At 35.9% G+C, this 24,721-nt stretch overlaps 1 protein-coding gene across 4 annotated transcripts in view; it reads right to left on the reverse strand.

The window, feature by feature from the left end:
* PNPLA8 (patatin like phospholipase domain containing 8) overlaps positions 1-24,721 on the reverse strand; it is a 43,529-nt gene that overhangs the window by 12,341 nt on the left and 6,467 nt on the right. For 3 of the 4 annotated variants that reach the window (XM_035895772.1, XM_009640281.2, XM_035895773.1), the window contains exons 5-7: positions 22,766-22,937; positions 17,942-17,999; positions 15,506-15,700 (exon numbers count right to left, since the gene is read on the reverse strand). In XM_035895772.1, coding sequence (XP_035751665.1) covers positions 15,506-15,700; positions 17,942-17,999; positions 22,766-22,937 — 425 coding nt within the window. Of the gene's footprint in view, positions 1-13,894; positions 14,030-15,505; positions 15,701-17,941; positions 18,000-22,765; positions 22,938-24,721 lie in introns of those variants that run through there. The other variant, XM_035895774.1, reaches the window with a different exon arrangement.

The following is a 24,721-nucleotide window of genomic DNA, read 5'->3' on the forward strand; positions in this document are numbered from 1 at the left end:
ATCAATGTTGTGCTTCAAATCAGCTTACTCTCTTTAACAAAGACGTTCATCATATTGTTTTGCTTACAATGATCAACTACTGAAGCAGTAAATAATGTTATTAGTCAAATTGGACTACTAAGGACTCAGTGAAGGAAATATTGCAATTATTTATTTAATTCTGCAGCTCCAGAAACCTTAGAGCTTGTTACGTCAAAGGATGAAATTCTTGTGGAAAAATATTTCCCAAATTTTAAAAGTATAGTTGCAATGATTTCACAGTATATTAAGTTTAAGAAAACCGTAAACAACACAGAATTTTCCAGTTCTAAGATTAAAAAATAGAAACTAACATTTCTGATTCTGAATAATTTTTCTATCTTCATAAAACTGGATAGAAAGTCCTTCCCAAGAAATATATTAAACTAGCAATACAGAAATATGAAAGCCAGATCTAAATTTTTAAAAAAGTAATTTTAAGAAATCATGACACATCCTTCTTCATGCTTGTCCCTGAGACACTGGAATACAATTCCAAGTTTTGTACAGTTTTGTACATAAGGTATACTGAGATCACAAGAATCTTCACTGATCCTTGCTCTGAATTGCTACGTATTTACTCCGTCAATTTGTTTTGGAGAACTGCTAAACTTGGTATCTTAATTATTTTTTTCTAATTCTGTTTTTCTACAGTTATATTATAAAATGAATCTAAACTATTTATAACTTGCCAATGAAAATATTTTTATTGTAAGCCCTCAGCTTTTAAAAGATGTTGACAAGGATACATTAATCAAAATGTGATACAACCAAAAGTCTAATGATTGCTACTAGCACAGAACGTCTGGGTGACTAACACAAGAGTTGCCTCTTTCACGTTGGTTTCTATGAGCTTTCTTGCCACTTTCAAGTTTCATGCAGTTAAACACCTAGAGGCAAACATGGCCAGTTTATCTGATCTATGGGTAGAGAGATGCCTGTTGGGTGAAATCTCAATTCTTGTTTGTCTCTCTTTTCAGAAGGAAATAATTCATTTTATGAGCCCATTTGATTTCAAATGTTCTGTTTTCTTGGCACAATCTATTGTCTTTGATCCACATATCTCCCAATCTTAAATTTAAATTTTTCATTTAGTATGAGGGTAGAATTAGGATCTACCTGCTTCTGCAGGTGGGAAGAATGGCAAACCAAGAATAGCAATCCAGAAGCAAAAAGTTTAACCCAAAATATTAAATTTATTCATTCAGGCCATGGACTGAAAGACATTCATGGCTGGGGAATAAATAAAAGCAAACAGTAGTAAAATACTTTTTAGAAATACAGCAAAGCCGATAGTTGTGATGTACTAGGGGGAAAAAATATGACAATCACTGAAAAGATGAGGGAAACTAGGTATACTAGTGGTGAGCTGCACTGCGTACTCGGCAGAGTGACTGTGGGGAAGTTTCATGTGCCTGACTTTCCAGGAATAAAATTGTATTTACACAATAATGCATTTTAGAATGATTTTAAGTACAGTGATCAGCAAATGTCAGCATTAGCAAGATGTGCAAAATGCATTGACAGAACGCAGCCTTCAAAATGTATGAATATTGTTGCACTCTTGGTGCCCGTTATCTATTTTATGTAATGCATTTTCAGAACATAACATATAATTGAAAAGCATATACTTCACGGACCCATACCATCATAGCACAGTTCTGAGCTCCTAAAGCCTTCAGATAAACAAAACAATTCAAACACAAAAGGATCTTTATACCACAGACGATGGTGTAAAAGTCTTCATATAAAGTGGTATTTTAAACACTATAAGCTTCAGATGCAACTCGAATTCTACAAAGCAATGCTGACTTTATGCACAGCCCTAAACCTTTGTAGTTCCCAAAAAATTTATCAGTTCCTTTTTGACAGACTGGAATGTCTTTAAACATTCCCCCTTTCACCTATATTATTGGATATATTGCTATGTTATGGTACTGTCTGTATGCGCACAGAAAAAGAGACACAATACAAACTTGTCTATTAAATTACTAGATTATCAACATACACTTGTGCTACAAGCAAAACCAGGAGGTCAAGTGAAATTATTATCCCCTTTTATTCAATACTCACGAGGTCAAACTGGGAATACCATGTACAGCTTTGGACACCCGGTTACAAGGCACTGAAAAACTGGAATACGTATAAGTAAAGAACCACTAAAATGGTTTGGAGGCTGAAGCACACAGTATATGAGAAAAGATGCAGGGAACTGAATTTGCTTAACCTGGAAAAAGAAAAAGCCAAGGAGGAATCTAATCACAGTCTTCCACTACTTAAAGGGGGGGGGGAAGACATAGCCAGACTCTTTCAAAAAAGTTCAGAGTAAGAGCCAGAGAAGCTGTGGAATCTCCATCCTTGGATATTTTCAAAACTCAGCTAGGCAATCTGACCTAACTTTGAGGTTTATCCTGCTTCGAAGAGGAGGCTGGACCAGATGACGCCCCGAGGGCCTGTCCTCCTCAAATTTTCCTAAGGTCCCTACTCTACTTAAGGGAACACTGTATGAATCGCAGATGCATGTTATTTTAGCTGTAAAACGAAGTTACATTTTAAAAGCCATTCTTATTACAAATTGAACTTTGTCAGTCCAGTCTGAGGTATGAAACTCATACCTTGGAATCTGCAACTGAAAGGGTAACTTACAGGAACTCTTCAAATGACTAAACTGCTGACCAACATCCACAAAAACATGCAATTGTCCCGAGTTCCGACTCAGGGTTGGGCAAACAGCCAGAGTAAACCCCTCATTCTCTCTGTTCTCCCATTCTTGATTGTCTGCTCCTCCCTATATTTCACCATCTCTTCTCATTTAGCTGGTTCTCAATCCAATTAATTGTGAACTGTCTTTTTCACTTCCCAAACATACATGAGTCACCCATTCCGTTTTGCATCCTTCTGTGCTGCTACGGTCAATGCACTGGCAAGTACTAGACGTTTCTTCATATGCTGAACTTTGCAAAACCACTCCACACTTGAGTCAACTTAATTTGCTGGCAGTACACTGAACACAAAGTGCCATAGTAGGGACATTAATGCAAATAAGTGCTGAAAAAGGGCATATAACTTCCCTAATGTCATCATGTAGGTAAGCAGTAGGGAAGGAGGAAATTTCTAATAAAAACAAAGGAAGTAATCTAATAAATTAATCTTAAAATGGAGCTTAATACATAAAACCCCAAGCTTGTTAGTGATAGCAAAGCAGTGAACTCAGGGGACTGGGACATTACTTTCAGTCTTTTGCCAAAAGCTTTCCAAGTGGTAAACATTCAATTGTTATGTTTTGTTAAATATTTTATCAGCTAATTCCCAAGTGAACTCAATGAAATTTGTTTTCCATTCAGATTTTTCAAAAAATCCCCCATGCAATTGTTACCATATTTTTATGGCTTGCTGCTCGTTAGCCAGAAGTCTAAAGCTGTAGCTAATATTTTCTTTAAGTTTTTTTGATAGTTGCAAAATAGTCAGGGAAGGCTCCCTCATGATTTGACTACCGGACTGTAAATTATTTAAGCAGGAAAAATGCACCTTTTGTAAGCATATGTTCCAATGAAAACTCTCTCGTGAAGATACCCTGCTTGCCCAGTTCTAGGGATAAAGAAAGGCCTGGTTAAACATTATGACACGGATGCGGGCAATTCTACAATCAGAAGGAAAATACATCAGGAAATGGCAGAGAAAGTGCTCCAGAGCAGTTGGGAGCCTGGCAGCACAGGACCTTCTGAAAATCTTGTCCCATTTAAATAATTATGGTGAACATGCATGAAGTCACCACGCACATATTTAAGTCAATACTTTGGAAACAGTTATTTAAAATTAAGATATCAAAAGAAAAAAACAACCAGTTTGAACCGTACTTTACCGTGGGCAGTTGTTTCTACCAAGTTCCGAATACTCTCTACATTCATAGGCTATAACTGCTTTTCTTAATTTTGTCAAACCGTGCCTTGTAATTGTTCTGCGTAACATCCTGTGTGCTGCACAGTTAAGTTTCACTTAAACGATGCTAAACTTTGTGAAGAAAATAATCCAGCGCTAGATGAAGGATGTATAACTTAAGCAAGCCAAGTCTGATATTTGGAAGCTGAGTTTGTTGGCTCCATAGTAACCACTTCACCTCACTGCCTATGCAGACATGCTTTGCATTTTAGTTCACTTTTACAGACTTGCTCTGTTGTTTACTTTCATTGTCCTTGTGAAAAAGTGGAGACAGAATTAGTACAAAGCCATCACAGGCTAGGACAAGACAGAGTAAGATTCTGAATGGACTTTTGAAAAGTATTTTTTAAATTCTATGTTTTAAGTATATAATAAGTACGCAGATTAAGGACAAGGCTTAATGCTTCAAATGAGGAGTTTGAAGGGTTGCTGCACTATAAGAAGGGGTTACTTCTTAGAAAAAATAACTACCCTAAAAACATTTCCTCTAGTTTCCATAAGTAAAACAGGTACACCTTGCTGAATCATTCTGTAAAATCAGCTCAATACATTTACGTAAGTAGCAGCAAATGCCCTCAGAGTAGAAGAGAAGAATGAGAAACAGGAGAGTTATTTTACTACCTATAAGATCTACTCGTACAGATTACTTTCCAGATGCACATCCTGACCTAGTGCTGTCACTGCACTGGGCACCCAGTGCCATTATGCAAACGTTAGTATATTCACATATAAAGTTTTAAGGCTTGCTCAAACATCACTGGGCTACCAAATTACAGTTTTTAATATATGCTTTGTGAAAAAGCAATCTATACATTCAGATTTAACTATGCAACAAACTAGCCCCTACAGTGTTCAACTGGGATATACACTCCTCAATGCAAAGGTTACGTGGTCTCCCTGCTCTGTTAAATATATACAAAAATGTTTGAAATACTGCATTAATCATGGCTTTCCTCTTGTGAGCAATCAGTCAATCTGGTCACAGTGCTGCTGAGGAGGTATCTGTTGGAAGAAGAGGGCCCGGCAAGTACAGGAAATCTTTATGTCCCTGCACAAACTATTTTGACCCCATAAAATAAACAATGTTTTATGAATGTGGAACAGTATAGAAGCAGAATTGTTTCCTCTTTATCCTGGTGACAAGCGATGGATGGTGGTGCCAATGTTTCTAACAAGTGTCTAAAGTGCACACTGAACTAGAACAATTTGTTTTAGCTCCATTCTAATGGTAGGTTTGATCCACCCCACTGCATGAGAGATGAGTGAGAAAATATTTTTTATTAAATTAGATAATTTTCTATAAAGCATGCAACGATGTATGGTTATCTCTTTATACAAATATTTCCTGCAATCTATCTAGCAAGACTCACCCTTGCTTCACAGTCTTGCTAATAGGGATGCTATTGGGTCAACTACATTTTACAGTGTGTTCTGCACTATGCTGATTCCCAACAGAGGCTTTAATTGGTGACAGATATTAGTACAATCCTCCTATACACCAAATTTCTAACGATTTCAGAATGAACTGATTCCATATACTTAAGGAGAGGCAGAGATGCTCCTTTAAATTCCTGAAATAAATGACTTGTGCTCATGACTTTGTAAGGCTATCGCAAAATTACGATTTCTCTTCAGACACTGGAAAAACAAACACTCCAGAATTGTGAGAAGTAACTGCTAAAGTGTGCACTGAAAAAGGAATTCCCCTTGAACTGGCTAATAGAAAACTTCTTTAGCGAATGTACAGAAAATGAAAATTAAGTGTACTTGTATTTATATTATTGAACGACACTAATATTAAAATTTCCATTACTGCTATCTTTGACAGTTTAAAAAAAAAAAAAATCAGAAGGTACACCAGCTACATTTGTACTTCTACTACACCAGTTCCAAAAAGAGGATACCCTATGCGGAGATCACTTCCTTTTTTACAGAAAGTAAAAAAAAAAAATAAAAATCTAATAAAGTTTGAAAGTTTACCTAAAATCTTCCTTTTCAGTACAACTGTTCTCCCATGCAGTATTTATCATTTTTCCCTAAAAGTCAGCAACACCATGATACACTCTTTGCATACACACAAATGTTATGCCAAATGCTTCTGAGAGCTATCAATACTATTGCTATTACAAGCTAAACAGTTAATAATATATTTCACATTGTTTTACCCTACATTAGCCATGTTTGTTCTTGACATTTCTTTAGAATGAATGCTTAGCTGAAGTAGACTGCTAGGTGATTATCTTAAATTATTAACTCATCCCAGTGTGTCATTAATTCACAGAAAATGACCAGCTGCTCTGAAGACATTACTGAATTCATGGGTTCATGTCAGATACAGAAAATGCACTACTCTTACACTGTACTGATGAAGAGTTGCTAAATATTAGCAGACTTCATGAAAGAAAGAATTACTGGGCAATAAAATATAGTCATTAAAAGCACAAGCTGTGCAGTGCAGATTTAATTACATGAATTCTGCAATGAACAACAGGACTCATCATCAAAACAGCATTTTAACTGTGGTTCCCAAATGATGAATCGCCTGTAATATTATAAGCAAAGATCACAGTGTGCAACCAAAGAGAAAAAGCTGGCCTGTGGGTGAATCTATACTGGCCCTAAAAACACAGGCCCAGGCTTGGGTTCTCCATGATGTTTGTGAAGCACAGGCAAGGTTCAAGAGTACACCAAAAAAACCTCAAATAAACAAATACCAACCAAAATACGCCAATGGATCTGAATGAAATCCTTCTGGGTTCAGATGACACTAGGGGGCTCAAGTCTAGAAGGTTTGTCCTTTCTGACAATATTACACTTCGGAAGCATATAAAAACTCCGCTTGCTATGACAGGATGTATCAGACAAAGGAGAAAGCTCTTGCAGTTACACAGAACTGCGTTACTATAAAACCCCCACAAGTGAGCAAGAAATCCCAAATCCAGAGATATCCTAATCCTTGTGAAAGCTGACCATGTTAGATTTTCAAAATTTCAAAATTCTTCAAATTTAATTTCCCAAGCTAACAATGTAAATATACTTAAGACTCGTTATATTTTTCTATCAACAACCTGATTGTTATTAATGTTACTTATTGATGGTAGTTTTGCTAACTAATTGGTCTATGGAATTGGTTTACTAAGGAATAGTAAAATGACAAGAAATTCAAAATGCTTTGAGAAAAATACAGAAGACTATGAAGATTAGCAGTGATCCATAGGGAATCCAGATGACTTGTATTATTGGATATATTACTGATAAATGCTACTCAAAACCTGCTGTCATTCATCTCTTTAAAACTGTACAACAACCGGAATGTTGTAAGCTACAGCCAACTTTTAAAACTAAATGTATTGCACACTCCACAAATTTCTTTTTAGCTTTCATATTATCATTTCAAACTGAAATTGGATTTCCCATAAACCCCCCTTTTTATAAAAACTATGTAATCTATTTAAATTTCTTAATACAATTTTATTCTTTATCCATTGACTCAAACATCAGATTTCATTTAATTGCAACTGAAACAAAGCAGATTCATAACTAAAGGATTTGATCTTAAAATGGATAAAATTCAAGAAAGTGAACTAATTATTGGAGAAAACTGATATGACGGGTTCAGGATTTGGGTATGAACTACCTGGTATTTGTACCCACAGTGGGGGGGTGGGGAAAGGGGGAGAAAGAACTGAAGGAGAATTTCTGCATTCTCATGAGTCCTCTATATTAAGTAGTACATGCCTAGATGGAAAAATACAAGATGGGTTTATCAAAAGCAGATAGAAATTCAAACAGAAATTTTTAGATTAAGAAAACCTGGATTTATAAAGCACCTTAAGTACCAGATGACTGGAAGTGATGAAAGAGACTACAGTGGAGAAAGAACCAGCTGATCAGATAGGACAACAGTCGATACTGAATGGGGGACTCTTTGGCTGGGACTGTTTTCTATCAGTTACTCAACAGCTGGTTTGGGGCTCATCCTCTTTATTATTAATTTCTCAAAAGCATGCAACTGCTAATGAAGTCTGTTGCTATAAGGTTAGAGGCTTTGCAAATGCAAAGGCCCTACTGTAAATACTGAGCAACTCTGAAGTCTAAGGAAACCCAAAGGAGATAACATATAGCCAAGCAAAGTGCTCATAAACACAAAGCTATGCTCTTCAGAACTAAGTTGGCATCAGACCAACCATGAGAAAGATCTGAGCAGAGCACTACCACAGAATGATTTAACCACCTATATATAAAATGGCTGTTGAAAGGCAACTGTAATTCTAAGTTGTACCTTCCTCTGAAATACGAAAATATATGACACAGTTAAGACATCATCTAGGATACAGTGTTCCAGCCTGATCAAATTAACTCCTCTGAATTTTGTTTCTAATTTAGGAATGCTAATTTTGAATCTGGTATATCATTCAACTTTGCACAATATGTCTTGGGTTGTGCCAAAACGTGCTGAATAGTCCAGTTTCAAGAGAGATTACTCAAACTGCAGCAGGTGCAATGAAGGACCATTAGGATGATCAAGAAAACACAGAGCCTGTTTTGCAAGACTGAGACGGGCTGGCATATTTGGGCTAACAAAATAAAAAAGGGTATGAGTGCTTTCTATGTACACATCAGAAGGGTAAATACTACAAGAAGAAAAGTTGATTAAACTAGAGAACATTACCGGCACACAGGGTCAATTTGTATTCATTAGCTATGAATAGACTTAAAGAATGAAAATCAGAAATTTTCTAGCCATGAGAAAAATGGAGGAAATACCTTCTGGAAATAACCTTCTACAAGGGTAACAACAGCAAAGACAGCTTTACATGTTTATGAACTACAGTATGATGCAGTTGGCAACCATGACAGAGGACTGAATTTGACCTGAGGGAAACTGTTTCGTTCTATACTCCCTTATCTTTTTTTCCCTAAGGCAATGCCAGCTGAAATAATTCTAAATTCTGTAGTAAAAAAAGTAAAATAATAATAATAAAAAAAAAAAAATCTATCTGCTACTAAAACCAGCAGTTTAAATACATTCCCAGTGAAAGAAACACTGCAAGGTAAAGAATCTTTGAAGAGATTGCCAACTGATTTGGGATTTGTAAAATTAATACTATAGATTAATCCTTGCGTTGGAAGAGAAGCTCAGTACAGGAAACAGGGCTTAGACATTGTGCCCTATTCGACTAATGGGAATGCACTGGGTATCGAACTAATTGACTTTATGCACATTTTGCATACATGGTGAAAATTATTCCTATCACAGTAGTAAGTCCTGTATCCACGACAAGGTGGAGGCAGTTTCCTAAACTACAATCCAGAAGGCAGACTAGAGGCTGGATGGTAGCTGACAAGGCACGAATTGATTGTTCGCATTAAGCGCCAGACCACTATATATCATAAACAAGCTGTCCTTAAGGAAAAAGGTAACAGTACATCAATAGTCCCAGTATACTGTTAGACTTTTATTTGCAATGAATACCACAAGGCTATTTCATACGGAAATATGGACCCACTCAAGTCAGTATTAGACAGATATACAACCTGGGAAAATAAAAATTACAAGCTATCAAGAACTGATAGTAATTTTTTTTTTTGATCTAAGAAGCGATGGCTAGTAACATCAGCCACCTAGATTGTCTGTACAGATATTACTGAATTGCCTCAGTTCTTAAGTTTTCACTATACCAGCCTCCTCCAATTTTACCAGATTTAGTTTATAGCAAATACTAGCTGGTAAACAGTGTCACTAAAGAGATATCGAATTCTAAGCAAAAAACCAGCTACATGTAATACAGCTCATTTGGGAGTGAGGTTTGTTGTGGGGTTTTTTTGGTTTTTTTTTTGTTTGTTTTTTGTTGGTTTTTTTTTTTTTTTTTTTTTTTAATAAGCACTCTGAAAATTACATTAGCAAAACATCACTCTGAATCCTTGGAGATAAAAATTATAATGCATCCAAGTTAAATGCCTAAACAAAATACACCCTCAACTCCATTTCACTAAACAAATCTTCCAATAACACCTCACTTAACAAGTCTGTTCTGCAAAATACTACTGATGCAGTAACCACAGCGATTTCATGAAGGCTCGTAAACTGCACCATGTGTGTCCACCTTAGGAACCACTAACCAAACCTCTAGAATCCATAAGAGAAAAAGAAACGCACATATCCTTGTAGCTAACGCATTCCAGTAAATTCCCTTTTCCTTAAACAGTAGGCGACATTGCCTCCAAGGCTGTAGGAAAATGTGTATGGCAACAAGTAGACAGAGAAACAAAGAAATATTTGTTTCTATCATTGTGAGAACAAGATACACCTATTAAACCGCAGTCTGAATAAGCTCTGGTGCATACTGATCACCGTGGCATATCCTAAGAATGAAAAGAACTTCAATGTGACCTATATTCTGTGTCTTCTTAGAGCCTGGGAAGCACCCTTGAATCTAATTTTAAAAGCTACCGTGTAAAACCAATTAGGGTAGGATCCACTAAGCGAATCACTTTTGAAGGCCTCTCCTGTAACAAGCTACAAAGATGAAATGGCTTTACAGATTTACTGCCTAATAAAAGGAAGGGAAAAGTTTGACAAATATAAAGAAACTGGATTACGTATTTTTTAATGAAGGTGAGACTTGAAATTTTAGTTACATGATATTTTTGTACTTTACATATTTTTTATTTCTAGGGTGTATTCTTACCACACATCCTGTTATGCCTGCCTTGTTCAAACTCCCCTAACAGATTACCCCCCAATTTAACCACTTTAGTATCTGACCTTGCTCAAAGAAAATATGATTATTTGAACACTACTACAAGTCAACACCACTATTTTAATAAATGGAATTGTAAAGCAGCAATGAAATCATGGGAAGCTATCAAGAAAAAGGTGATTGAGTCCTTTGAACTAAATAGAGCATTTTATTTTGAGAAAAATCTGTGGCTTTGTTAAAGTCACACACACACACCCCAACCCCTGCTGCCCTTTTAATTAATCCTGTGGGGCAAACTTAGTTTTTACTGTAAAACTTAGTAAATTAAGTGTGCATAATGATTTCATTAAATCTTAAATTGCTCTTTTAATTAACTGGCAATTTCCTCAGCATACTATACTGTCTACTGAAGTGACATTACTAAGTACACTAAATGCTTTTCACACTACAGAAGAAAAAGAAAAAAAAAAGAAAAAAAAGAGGAATATATACAAGAAACAACACCCCTCCATGGGAAGTAGGAAAAAAAAAAATCATTGGTTGTAACAGGACTGGGGAGAGGTTAAAAGACCCTCAGTGCTTCATAAATAGATTTTAATATAAGAAAGCTGACATGTGGCAATACAGCTTCTACATTGTAACATCATGACTTGGTCTCTCTTGACTTGCACAGTTCCTGGAGAAGCATGTTACAGGGATTAAATCCCTTTGAATGTTAATGTGTTCCTCTTTTGAACCACAAAGAATATTAATCCCCCTCCTCTCATCTACCAACAGCTGCACTGTTTTTTCCTACTTGACAGAGTGGAACCAGATAGCATGGCATGATTGACCTGAATGTAAATATTGCTATTTGGTTTTGAACCACTTACTTTTTGCGGAAATTTAACAAACCTGGCATCAGTTTATCTACAGCACAAATAAGAATAATTGTTCGGGCACCTCAAAATCTCTTTCTAAACAATTATGTCAGAAGAATTGTAAAAATAATTTATTACCTTATTAATAAATAAACACACTTTACAATCCTGTCGAACATTTACAGTGGCTAGTACAGGAAGTCAGACTGGAATGTTCCCAGAGAAAGGGCACGCATGTGCATACACAATTACACATGTATATATAGATATATACATGTTATGGAAAAGTGAGGGTTAAAGCCCACAGCAACAGTTAAAGCTACAGTTCAGTTCAGGCATGATTCCAGTATATATGTCCAGAGCCATACACAAAATCTGTACAAATTAATCTCAACCCTATGCATTAACTCTCATCCAACTACTTCATGCAGTCTGCAGAAGGACTCCAATTTCAACAAAAGCCAGATAACGCAAGACAAGAATATGCAGGCTGACCATAAAATAAATCCACTGAATTTCCATTATAAAAATAAATGTTTTCACACATTTGAAGAGTCCTAAGTCAGATCAACTGCCAGAGTGCTTTTCATTCAGATTTAAATGTACAACTGACTGCTAAGCCAATACAAAAACCTGGTCTCCATATATAATCCTTTAGAGTCCCAAACTTCAAAGCCAGGAAACAAATCCTATTATATTTACTATTCTGAATTTTCACAGACATTTTACGATCATTTTCACATTTTGCCCTTCTCTATTAATTGAGTTATTTAGAAATATCAAGACTGCAGAAGCAGATTATGTATAAGTTAGTAAGGAACTAGCATAGTTTTGTTCAGAAAAGAGATTATGTTGATTAATTAACTGAAGTTTCCAATCCATTAAAAAAATCCTCTGAAGACCATCATCTTTCTGACAGTGTACTGCAAAATTGAAGCCTTTGGCATAAATTATTATTTACAATTAACGCGTACTGTGCTGATGCACTTTACAAAAATCATGGTACTATTGAGAATGTCTAACAATGTTATGCTTCATTTATTTCAGCAGGTCAAAAGCAGCCCAACCTGTTAGACAGTGTACAGGCTTGAAGTGAGAAGAGAGAAAAGAGCAAGTATTTCCATATAAACTACAAATGTTAGTATCATTCATGACCTGACTGATGAACTTAATGCGACAATTGCAGTGCAATTCTAGAATAAAGACACTTAACAAAAATTTAGCTCATCTTTATGGTATGTGCTATAACTAAGGATGAAGAGTTATTAAGATACTCTAAAAATAATCACAAAGCCATTTTAAACAGAAATATGACTGCATTTAGGATTCTATTTACTTAAAAATGTACTAATGCACACGTATTCTTTTCAGTTCATCTTGGATACTTTAACAGAGATAAAACTCTTGATTACCTTGCATTTCCCACTGAGGTAGCATTACACCCAAGAACGTAAGGGTAACAGCCTGCTACATGGCGCGGAGTCTCTTACCCCAGGGTTAAAACAAAGTAATTCAAGGTAGCTTGCGTGTGCAGTGGTGGATTTATAATCTCAGACAGAAATCTACATGAAGACAGTTATGTAGCATTTGCCACGTAGCACTGTGCTAGCCGGCTGTCCATATAAAACCAAGCACATCCCACAGAAAACAGATCATTATGGAAATAGAGATGTACTAAGAAAAGTGTAATCTGGGGAAAGAAGAGTATGAAGGCATGGAAGACGTGAAAGATTTCTTTCTAAAAGAATTCAAAAGTGTTTAAGCCTGGGTAGAAGAGATTTTCAGATTATATGAAGGTTTAAGTCAGAAAATTTAGCATCTAGTTCTACTACAATGAACAGTTTTAGTACTGAAAACATATTTAGTTCCTTAAGGCTAACAAAGGTGAACTACATCCTAAGCCCTTGCTTTCTGGTAATTAAAATACATCAAATAGAAAAGGATGGTGAGTTTGTGAAAGTGTTGGTAAGATCACATGGGCGGGCTTTGTCCAAAGAATCTGGAGTAAGGAAAAATTACCTAGACTTCATTCTAGCTCTGCGTGTCTGAGAATACTGAGCCTGATCTCTATTAACACTAAACATACATTCTCTAGTCTGGTAAATCGGACTTAAAAGTGAATAGAGATGAAATGAATATCCACCTTACTGCATTTCAAACAAGTCTGGCTATTCAGAAATGATGTTAAGACAAATAATTGTCTAAGCACTACGCAGAACTTAAAAAATCATGTTGTTTATTTAGCTATTCTTCATACAGAAGCACAGACAGACTTTGATGTACTCTCAATTCAAGGAAAGAGGGGGTGGAAAGGTGAGAAGAGGAAGAAAAGTGCTTCACATAGCTTAACACTGACCCATTCAAGCAGTTAAGGAGCAGCTTGGAACAGCTCCAAAGGCTAAAGCAACTCCCTTTCCAGTTCTGTTTGGCCAGATGGAAGATGACCACGTTTCAGGATTTCAAGCAGTGCTTACGCTTGGAATATTTGATGTATTACTCCATTTTTAGCTTTAAAAAACCCACCAGAACTTAATTGCTTATTTCAGGTAGTATTTGATTCAAATGTTTTGGGGATAACAAGACGTACCATACTGGGGAAGGTGGGATGGGGGGGAGGGGGGCAGAAAAAGACCCTTAACAAAAAGGAGAAACGGAAGAAAATGGAAGAACTCTCAGTATCTGGTTGATGTAGCAGCACCATCCTGCCCTCAATGGAAACCCTTCCCCTTCACTCCCCAACTTATGTAGAGCTTTTGTATAGGTCAATATAATTATTCCATCTCCTTATAAACATTAATTCAAAACACGGAAGTGTGCTGGGGGGTTTTTTCAGATTAAATTCTAGCTGTTTCTCTGTATCAATGCTTTTGTTAATCATTTTTTCACTATGTCATCTTATTCCCCTTATTTATCTGTTAGCCTTTAAACTTCAGTATTACTTATGCACATTACAATGCTAATGAGATCACATAGCCTTTTAAAGGACACCATAAGAAATTCTGTATGCGATCCAGGTACATCTTACTGCTCAAAATATGCTATTATTGCTTTCTGGTAGTTGAGGCTAATGCCAACATATGAATTAATATGACTGAAATGTAATAGATGCTTTCTCTAAATTTAAGTGATAGAATCCTATGCTGTCTTTGTTGAAGGTTTCTGGTTCAATCACCCTTTGTAGTCCTCTCTGCCACAGATCTTCTTAAAAATAAATACTAATAGTTTTAAATTAATATGTAAAAAGGATTCCTTTAAAAATCAAGAGAACTGCAGAACAATAAAGGGACACTGGAGGACAAGAACACAATGGTTAAAAAACTACTAAAGAAATTAATTTCTCTTGCTCTTTACTAACTAGGGTCACCAACAGAAGCTATAATACAGTAAAATAGCATACACTATTGATAGGAGACACTGCTTTATCCTTGAGGGAATTTCTTTTGCAGTTGCCCTCTGAGTTTAATCTTACTGCCGTGGCATCTCTTACTCTTTTTACTAGCTCAGAACCAGGATAAAGCTTAATAAGCTATCAATGAGAAGACTTAAAAGTAGACCATAAACTGAAATTATGCACTAATAAAAGGAACACTGAAATGCATAACTTGATTTTTTTCACACTTCACAATATTGTTAGATTTTTAAGTCATACCATCTGTTTAGTAAAATAATGCTCAATTAAATACCAGTTGTACGCAGGAAGTCAGAAGCAATTTACAACTCATATAAGGTTTCCTTCCAGGCAGAGAAGAAAGGAACAGCAGAAGAGCTTAAGTTTGTATTGAGAAGACTAGGATTTTTAAGCCTATACCCCTTCTAGTTTTATAAGGGCTATACAAGCTGAAGATTTCCTTTCTTACCCCATCCATCCTAGACTTCCTTTCTGCTACCAACTTACTTGCTTAGTTCCGATTCAGAAATTCAGACAACTTTTTTCTCAGGTGTAACACTGGAAAATATTTATGAAAGGAGAAGATTTTGACTTACCTGATGAAGATCATTTCCCAAAATATATTCCTGAAAGTAACCCGGTGCAGCAGATGATGCTCTAATGGCCTGCCACAGTTTATACTGACAGCCTCCAATATAGTGAGACTTAACACCAGGAAAGTGATTGTAGTTTCTAAAAACAAATGCTTTCAGTGGTGTTCCTCTATTTACAATGGTGCTTACTGCAGCTACCTAGTTAGGAGGAACAAAAATAGTTATATATGGTGATAATAATAATAATAATAATAATGACAATTTCCCACAATAAGAAATTCAGTTTATACATTAAATGCATCTCTGGAATCCTACTTAGTTCATTATTTACCTACTTCTTTTATAATGCTTATCTAGATTTTAAAAAAGAAAGTAAAAAAACCAACAAAGCAAAAACTAAACTCCCTAAGGAAAATGCTATTTTTAACCTGAAATTGTTTCCACTGGCTATTCTGTTTCTACCAACATCTATCCATTGATATTTAAACAAAAAGCTGGTGTCATCTTTATGCTTTTAAAATGTTTTGCCTTTATGGACAATAGTTCATTCTCAAAAGTCTGTAACCAACAATGCAGTAATGCCATTAAGTATGAATGTTAGAAACGCCAATGGAATTCTTCCTGTAAGAAAATGATTACTTACTATTTCAACCTGAGTTAAAGGATTGCAGGAAGACTCTCTCTCACAGAAAAAAAACCAAAAAGAATCAAACATAAATCTTTCAAGGTTTTTTGTAAGGACATTGAAACGTCATTAACAAAAGTCACATATGTAAATCTAAGTGAAAAGCCAGAATAGTATTTCCATAAAACAAAACGTATGACTGGGGAAAACCCAAAAAAATCGTATCTTACAGATATAGTCACACGAGATGAGAGTACCTATAGCTATGGGCGAGTGTTGGAATGTGCAAGACCCTTCAGTGATGATGCACGCAGCCTGGCTGGCACTGTTCAGAACAATACTCTTTAGCAGACAAGTGGGTGGTCAATTCTATTTTGTTTACTATTTTGGAATAGGGTGGTTTTGGGAAACATTAGTCAACAGCACTAGCAGCTGACGCTGTGATATCACTCTATTCATTTCCATTCTTCAGCTATGTACGCTAAATCATTTAATTCACAGTAAGTCCATCCTTATAAAAAAGAAAACGAGAAAAGTCTAACTTCCATATGACAATGCATAAGCAAAACACATGCATGATTCGTATTCCATCACTTCATGGAGGAAAAGTTCCCTGGTTTTGTCAAAAGGGAGGTTTGGTTCTAAGCACTACTAGAAGCAGTAAGAAAAAACTATTGGAAAATATAAAAAAAAACTTATCAAACTGATGCTTGAATTTCTAGGAATACCCATATACGCTTCCACTTCATGATGCATTCTAAGTTGTAAAGCGCTGAGCGCCTTCTGGAAAAAATCGATCTTGCCATGAATTTAACAGCAGCAGAGCACACAATCTGCGTGTTTTATTTTGATTTTGCTGTGCCTTGTGAGGAGTGCCACCACTGCCAGCACTACAAAGAGATTACTGGGAACACCTAGTTTTAACTCTATTTATATTCACATTTTATTGCTGAAGAACATGGAAGGAAACCAAATATCCCGGTTCAAAGATAACCTTCAGGTCAACATAGGATAGCTTCTCTCAGAAAGCAGCATACCACCCCAGCCTTTTTGTGTCCTTGTTTTAGACACGGACTAGGAATGCAGTGAAGGCAAGCACGTTTCTATGTTTAGGAAAATGTGACTATCTTCCATTTAACAGTAAAGCACTGAATATAGTGCTATGACACCAAAACACCTGTTAATTACAGATTGTTCTGAAATATGTGCTATTATATTTCTCTTCTTTCTTCACACCCTATCCTTCACCAAAAATAAAATGCCCGTGCTTTCTCATCTTTCACTCTCATGCTGCTGTTGTATACAACACCCCTCCAATCAACTGGTGCCCATAAGATCATACAGGAAGAGCAGAGATCTGAGGGACCCATAAATGCCCCAAATGCCTGCGAATGGAGAAAACCTGGTAATCCAGACAATGTGAAGAAAAACCCTGTTCTCTCACTACACAGTAACACAGATCACAGCTGACATGACAGGATCTCCAGATACTAGAATTCTCTTACATGAAAAACCAAACTTTGCACAACTTCAAGAAGTTGACTTAGTATTTCTCTGCTTATAAGCCTTTTAACATCTCTGAAATATATTCTAACAAAGAATTAAATAAAAATATGAGAAATTGCTGCAGAAATTTAAGAAACTAATGAATTTTTATCCTTTTAAAGCATGGGTTATATCATATGGAAGCTTGGAGAGCATATCAACACTCATACTGTTTATCCAATATTCTTTTAGGGATAGTACTCTCACTTAGAACTCTTAAAAGTAACTGGAATGCACAGTTAGCATTTACCTTGGAAAAGTGTACTCACCTTTGGACATTTCGAATTTCTTGCAGTTTCAATCATAAGATTTGAGCCCATTTTTTCTCTACAAGTAAGTGTAAAAAATGGAAAATGCTCCATCAGTTTAGCATGAACAACACACATATATTTTTATCATCCTTACTTCTAAGAACTTTGCATTTAAACGTTAACAATCAGATTTCTACAGTCGCCTTCAATGGACCAATATTTCAAACCTTCTAAGCTGTTGGAAATAAGTCTGAAGAGTGACTGAGGTCTTGATTCAGTTACTCACTTCATCACATATTTAACCATAAATCATCAGGATTACTCAACTACTTTGTGAGAGGAAAATTAAGTACTTTGCTACATCTAAGAATCAAAAAATCAACATCTTTAATAAACGCTTTTATAGTAATGAAAATTACTCTCCTGAACTGTTATGAAAACAAGTTAAAGAAAGAAAGAAAACATTCTACAGGATTTAGAAAAAAGTTAAAACATCTACATGTAATCTTCTACACCAATAATTCCATATGCATTTAACATCCATTTTTCAGGTGGAATTTTTTCATACACATACATTTTTATAAATCTGACAGTGAAATCACACGTATGATCAGCATTGGAATTTATCATCACATCAACATTAGGGTCAGTATTCTAATTGCTAACTAGAAGGTAGCCTGCATAGTGCAGGAGACTGGAGGGCAGCAGCTTACTAGCCAATAATCTCATATCAGTATTATTTCAACTTCAATTTGCTTACAGTAAAGGTATAAAACTCTACAGAGTGGGTGCTCATCCATAACGATTCTAAACAGGCTTCATTTAAGTCAGCAAGTTTTCTTCCTCCCCTGGAATACAGCCCACACAAACATAGGTGGTACATCTTCCTTACTCTGCAAAGATGGTTTTCAGTATTGCCACACTTTTTAAGTAAGGTGATTCCTTGTGGTGTTGTTAGGAGATCATCTATCTATGGCTCACACTACTGTGGAAGCGCTACTACCTACTGTCACTGTTAAAAACACCACCTTTATTGATCTAGTCAGGTCAGAAGATAAAAGAAGCTTTAAATGCTACAATAGGGGTAATCCTCAATGTAGACAGCAAACTGTATTTGGAGGTAGGACAAATTACTGTTCCACTGGTAGATGTCTGTGCTAGAAGAACGGCTGTGTGCGTGTCCTTGAGAGGGAGGAAGGAAGGGAGACAGCCTCTAGTCCTATGATCAAATACTATTGCTGACACAATTCTTGCATCAATAGTGCTGTTCGATTTTAGGTTTTGCAATAAATGCATTCATTCCAGTTCCACAGTCACCAAGCAGATGGGGAAGAGTGCCAGCTGCACTCACTAGTTGATTACAGAAGGAGATGAAGGCACATAGAACCATGAAGTAGGAATATTCAGAAGTAAAAGATCAGATTGACAGAGGTGAGATATGAAAGACTTCTACTGATTTGCATCACTTTCATCTACTTCTTCCTTAATAGCTGTACTAGGTATTTTTCCCAAACCTGAACACAAAGATCAAGAAACTGCATAAGCAATATCCACTGCTTAATTACAGGAACTGTCAAACTGAATAATTATTTTCTCACATCTTGTTTCATATGGAGGCCAGGAACCGATACGTCAGAGTAGGTACAAGAAATCCCTTAAACTACTATGCAACTTTACACATTAAGGTCTAAAGATAAAAGTTTAATATCACCTTCAAATTTCTTTTAATTTTGTTGCTAGCATTAATACTGTAATTGCGTATTATATAAATGCCTTTGTCAAGCTTCACTGTTCAATTTTCTTTACCGAAGTCACAACGCAATTAGTTCCAGTTTATTCACATACTGTGTTAAAAGAGAAAGTCTAATTTTAATTTTATTGAATAGTTCCTTGTACTTGAAGAAAAGATGAGAACAGTAATTCTTAAGATACCTTGGTATCTCAAATTACCACTTTAACTTGTTTGCTGTTTTTAACAATGAAGAGTCCTACTACCTTTGTGTGAGTTGCCTGTAGGTCAGTGGCTACTTTTTACCAATCTTGCAACAGAAACATTCTCTAAAATGGGGTAAGTGGAACTGTAAATAGCATTTTAAGTGAAACTGTATTATGGATTAATGTAACGACATTATAGTATTGTATTTTCAATCTCAACCATCACACACTGAATCATTTTGTTTGACCACAAGCATACAGATATTTCATTAAACTGTCCATAACAACACCCAAATCACTTCTGATATTAAAGTTAGTTTAAATCCTGTAAGCATTTTACATTTTTCCACTCATAGGTTATTACTTCATACACAATTTCATTTGCCATCCTATTTTTCCATTTATCTGCTTTGTTTGTCTCTGTGACTTATGTCCTCTAGACGTGACCTGTCTGAACAAGTTGTCTCCTTTACAAATGTTGCTCTTTCATTGCTTCAAGTCACTAATATTGCAACACTTTATTGAAATAATGCTATGAAGAACATATTGCAAACCATATGCGTAACGAAACATTCTAATGGACTACAGCCAGTGTGCAATCATAGTCTGGAGAAACGCAAAACTAACTTTTACCCTCTTCTAACAACAACAACAAAAGTACCAGGAAACTATGAGGTCTTTTCCAAACCTATAGGAGTGACTTTCACTGTGTGTTCCATAAAGATACACAACATCCCACTGATAATGCTTCAAATCTCTTAAGTATGTCTGGAGTGACTAACTAGTACAGAATGTGTTGCCCGTCTAGTCGCTGGAGAGCAGTCTCAATTTAAGTTCAATTTGTGTAACAAATACTGAAGTATTATTACTTGTAAACCCAAACACATGCATTATCCATTTTCCTACCAACAGAGAACACGTTACTTCTACCCTACCCTCTATACACTGCTTGATTGCTTCTCAAGATTACAAATTCCCAGTATGGGATTTTAGTTAGCTTGTAAAAACCCCTAGCTCCCCACCAAATTTCTCCAGTAGTTTCTAAAGACGGTACAAATCAAGAAAATTGTATATGTAAACAACAGTCAAAAGAAAACAGAAAACTTGGAACTATAAGCCAGGTTTTTCTCAAAGATGCAATTCAGTATAGCACTACATAGACTGATATACAGCAAGTATAATTTTCCGCACAAAGTAATAAAAGTAACTGATTAAAATCAGTCCTCAAACTGTGATTCAAGGAATATATAAGGAGAGTTAAAATAAACATATATGTAAGACATAAAATCAACTCCCTACAGCACTCAGAATAAAAAGTTAACCAAAATTAGTTGTCATTTTCTGAAATGGAATTTATAATATGCCTCATGAATTCATGCAACATCAGCCTAATGCAACATTAGCTTAATTATTTTCAGCAAGAATACTTTCTGACAGAAAATAATACCATCAACACTACGGTAGGGCTAAATGTATATTGCATGCCTGTATATTGTAAACAGATACTTTCTATTTCAAGCAAGGCTGACAAGTCTACTACCATTTAAACAACAAAAACGCACCCAGCACAGGTAAGGCTTTTAAATTTAAAACAAAACATAAAGCAGTTTTCCCTGCAGGGAAGCCTACTGTTTCAATAAAATGTTATGTAGGCATAGCATCTCCCTTCAATACTGTAGAATTAGGTCAACGAGAAGTCATTTGTTGATCAGTAATTTTTAACTTAATCTATGGATTGTATAATAATTGCCTGGCTTCTGTCCACTGCAGAGGAGTAGAGTGCTTTACCTCCCTCATGTGTTACAATGTAGCTGCAAAGAACAACAGTGTTTTAAAGTAATGTAAAATACTTTCACATGAGGTAATTCTGATTTTCACAAGACTTCTTTTAGTTGGGCAGGGGAGGAAGAAAAGGAAGGCAGAGGAAAATCTCTTTTCTAAAAAAAGTGGAACTCCAGATATCTGAGAAGAAACACTCATGACATTTACTTGATAAACACATTTATTCCTAAAAATATGCAAGAGCACAGAGAAGTGCTTGGAAGCCTCCCTCTCCACTTCATCAAAGAAGCGAGATGCTCAAAATTCAGGCAGCACAGGTATTCCTACTATAATGCCTAGAAAAACCTCTTCCAATCCCATAAAACACATTAATCATGTTCCCAAAGGAACTTGTCATTACGTATCCAAAGCAGTTTTTTAGTATTTTACAGTATTTTAGAGAAGGTTGTTTCAGTTCTTTCGGTAGCAGCACCAGCTTACACTGTTTGGGAAACTACAACATTGGTTTGCTAAAAATTATAAACAATGGTACTACCAATACAAATACAGATTAATAAAATTACGTAATAAAGCTTGTAATAAATGATTTCTTCCAGTGACTTTTCCCGAATAGCCATTAATGCATTTGTATACATATCTATAAACACATGCCATTTCACTGGCAACTCTGACATAGCAGATATTTTTTCACTGCAATCCTTACAGCCCTTTTCAAGAAAGGGGCAATGGGCAAAACCCCTCAATATAGCAGCTAAGATTAAAAATCCCTACTACAGCGCATTATTTCATTTCTCACCATGTCTCCTGTAAAAAAAAGGCACAGCAGGTGGCTAGCAAAATTTGTAGCAGATCTATAATGAGTCAGATCAGGCAGAGCTGGCAAGCATACAGGAATACAATCAGGGATCAGTGCACTAAAGCTTACTTTACTCCCCTGAAACAGAAATCATTACATTAAAGGCTTTCAATGTTTTGGTAAATATAAAAACAGCTATTTCAAAAGTATGAGCGTATATGCTAATCCTTTCTAGTCATTTTAAGAATTTGCTTACCAGTGAAACAATAACAAAACTGAAGCCCCAGGCATTATACAAAATATTTTTCATCTGAGCATTTTTTACTTACTTGAGCATTTTTTCCCAGATATCACTGTCATAAAAGGCGTGGCTCCAACCCATTTTGACTGTTCCAACAATGACATTCTGCTTAAAAACATCTGATCCTAACTTGCGATACAGTTCTTCACAATCATCCAGAGGGATATGAAACAACCCCAACATAAAAGCTAATATAGCTCCTGAAAAAGAAGTATTTTGGAATGAAAAGTATAGCCTGGAGTAAAGTTATAGATTACCATTTAATGCAGTTCATAGTTCAGCAGAATATCTGTCTTGAAAAGGGACGATCAATTGACACTTGTATCACTAAATTCCTGTTCAAAGATCACAAACTGTGTTTTAAAGGACACATACAAGATAGGAAGAGTCTACTTTCAAAAACAGCATTATGAGAAGTTGACAAATGGCATTATTTCATTTCACAGATTTCATCCCTGCAAACACGTATATGGCAGAAAGCAAGCTAAATCCACTGCTTTATTTGGAAAGACAAATGAGTAAGAGAAATCTGTGCTGTGGTATTAAAAATATATTTGGATCATTACTTGCTATCTGGCAAACTCTGAGTCAGTAAAGAAAAATGCTAGGAAAATTCTGTAAGAAGGGAGTTCTGACTGGTTTGGAATACATTTGGTTGCGACCAATTTATAATTAGTCATTCATACATACCGCCATCTAGTGTGTGCCTTAAAAAATTATGACCTACCCTTGTAGGAACAAAACAACAGTATCCAAAAAGCATGGTGGCAGAATACCATTAAAAAGACTGTGGAAAAATACAATTAATGCATCACGACAATTCTTAGATATATTAAAATGAAAGAGACAGATACAACCTTTAAATCTAATTGTGCAATACTGTGAGGACGCGTAATCAAGCATTCAGAATAATTAAGACACATGATTTTTCCAATTTGGAAATGAATGCAATAGGTTTGAACAAGGTTAATTTAAAATGGAGTAAATTCTTGGAATAGAGTAAGAATAACACATATATGCAGAAAGAACTACATAAAGCAAGTTACAGATGGCTTCAAAGGAAACATGACTTCCAAGCTTCTTTTACTCTCACAAATCCCACCACCATGATAGCTGAGTGTCAGTGGATTGATGGTCTCAGTTCTTTAAAATGTAGCACATATGCTAACCTGGGCCTACCTGACACATGAAAATTTCATCAAGAGAAACTTACTCAACTGCCAAATCACCAAATGCCTGTATTCAACAGACTAAACATCTAGCAGAGAAACACCATTTTCCTGAATCATGCAAATCCTCTGTTACCTTCTTTTCCTCTTAACTCTCCAGCCCCAATTCTGTAATATCATGCATTTGCTATTTTGGTGAACAGTTTCAAAGCCAAGGAGCCAAAATTCACAGCCAATGCAAACTCATTTTTGCTTCACCTCCTGAGAAACAGCACCAAAACCTGCAGTCCACATCCGCACACAAGTGGCATTAGATAGTACTGGAGTCAAGGTATACATTAAAGGGCTTTGCTGAAACCTGCTGGATGGTAACAAGACACTCACAGGAGAGTAAGGTCAAAACCAAAGATACAGTGTTGGCTCTATCAGATGGTCCAGTGAAAAAAGTTTCTGACACATCCTGCTCTGTATCAGACTCCTACACTCCAGCCACCAATCTCAATCTTGATGGCCAGCACTTTGGGGGGAAAAAATACCTAAATAAAATGCAGGAGGCTAAGGAGCATATCTTGAAGGATACAAGGATATGGTTGGCTAGTAAGACACAAAATAGGCAAGAGTATAACCTGAAAGACAAAAGTATTCCTTCCTTATTCAGTACTAGAGTAAGACTTCAGCTGGAGTGCTATATCTGGACCTGAATGACAGTCTTCAAAAGAGATGTGGACCATTTTTTCTGTATTTTCCTATCAGTTGAAACAGCAATAAGGCCTCCCCTTAGCCTTCCCTTCCTTAAGGATGAATAAACTCAGTTC

Source organism: Egretta garzetta, unplaced genomic scaffold (assembly GCF_000687185.1).
Source record: "Egretta garzetta isolate BGI_Z169 unplaced genomic scaffold, ASM68718v1 scaffold656, whole genome shotgun sequence".
NCBI classification, from domain to species: Eukaryota; Metazoa; Chordata; class Aves; order Pelecaniformes; family Ardeidae; genus Egretta; species Egretta garzetta.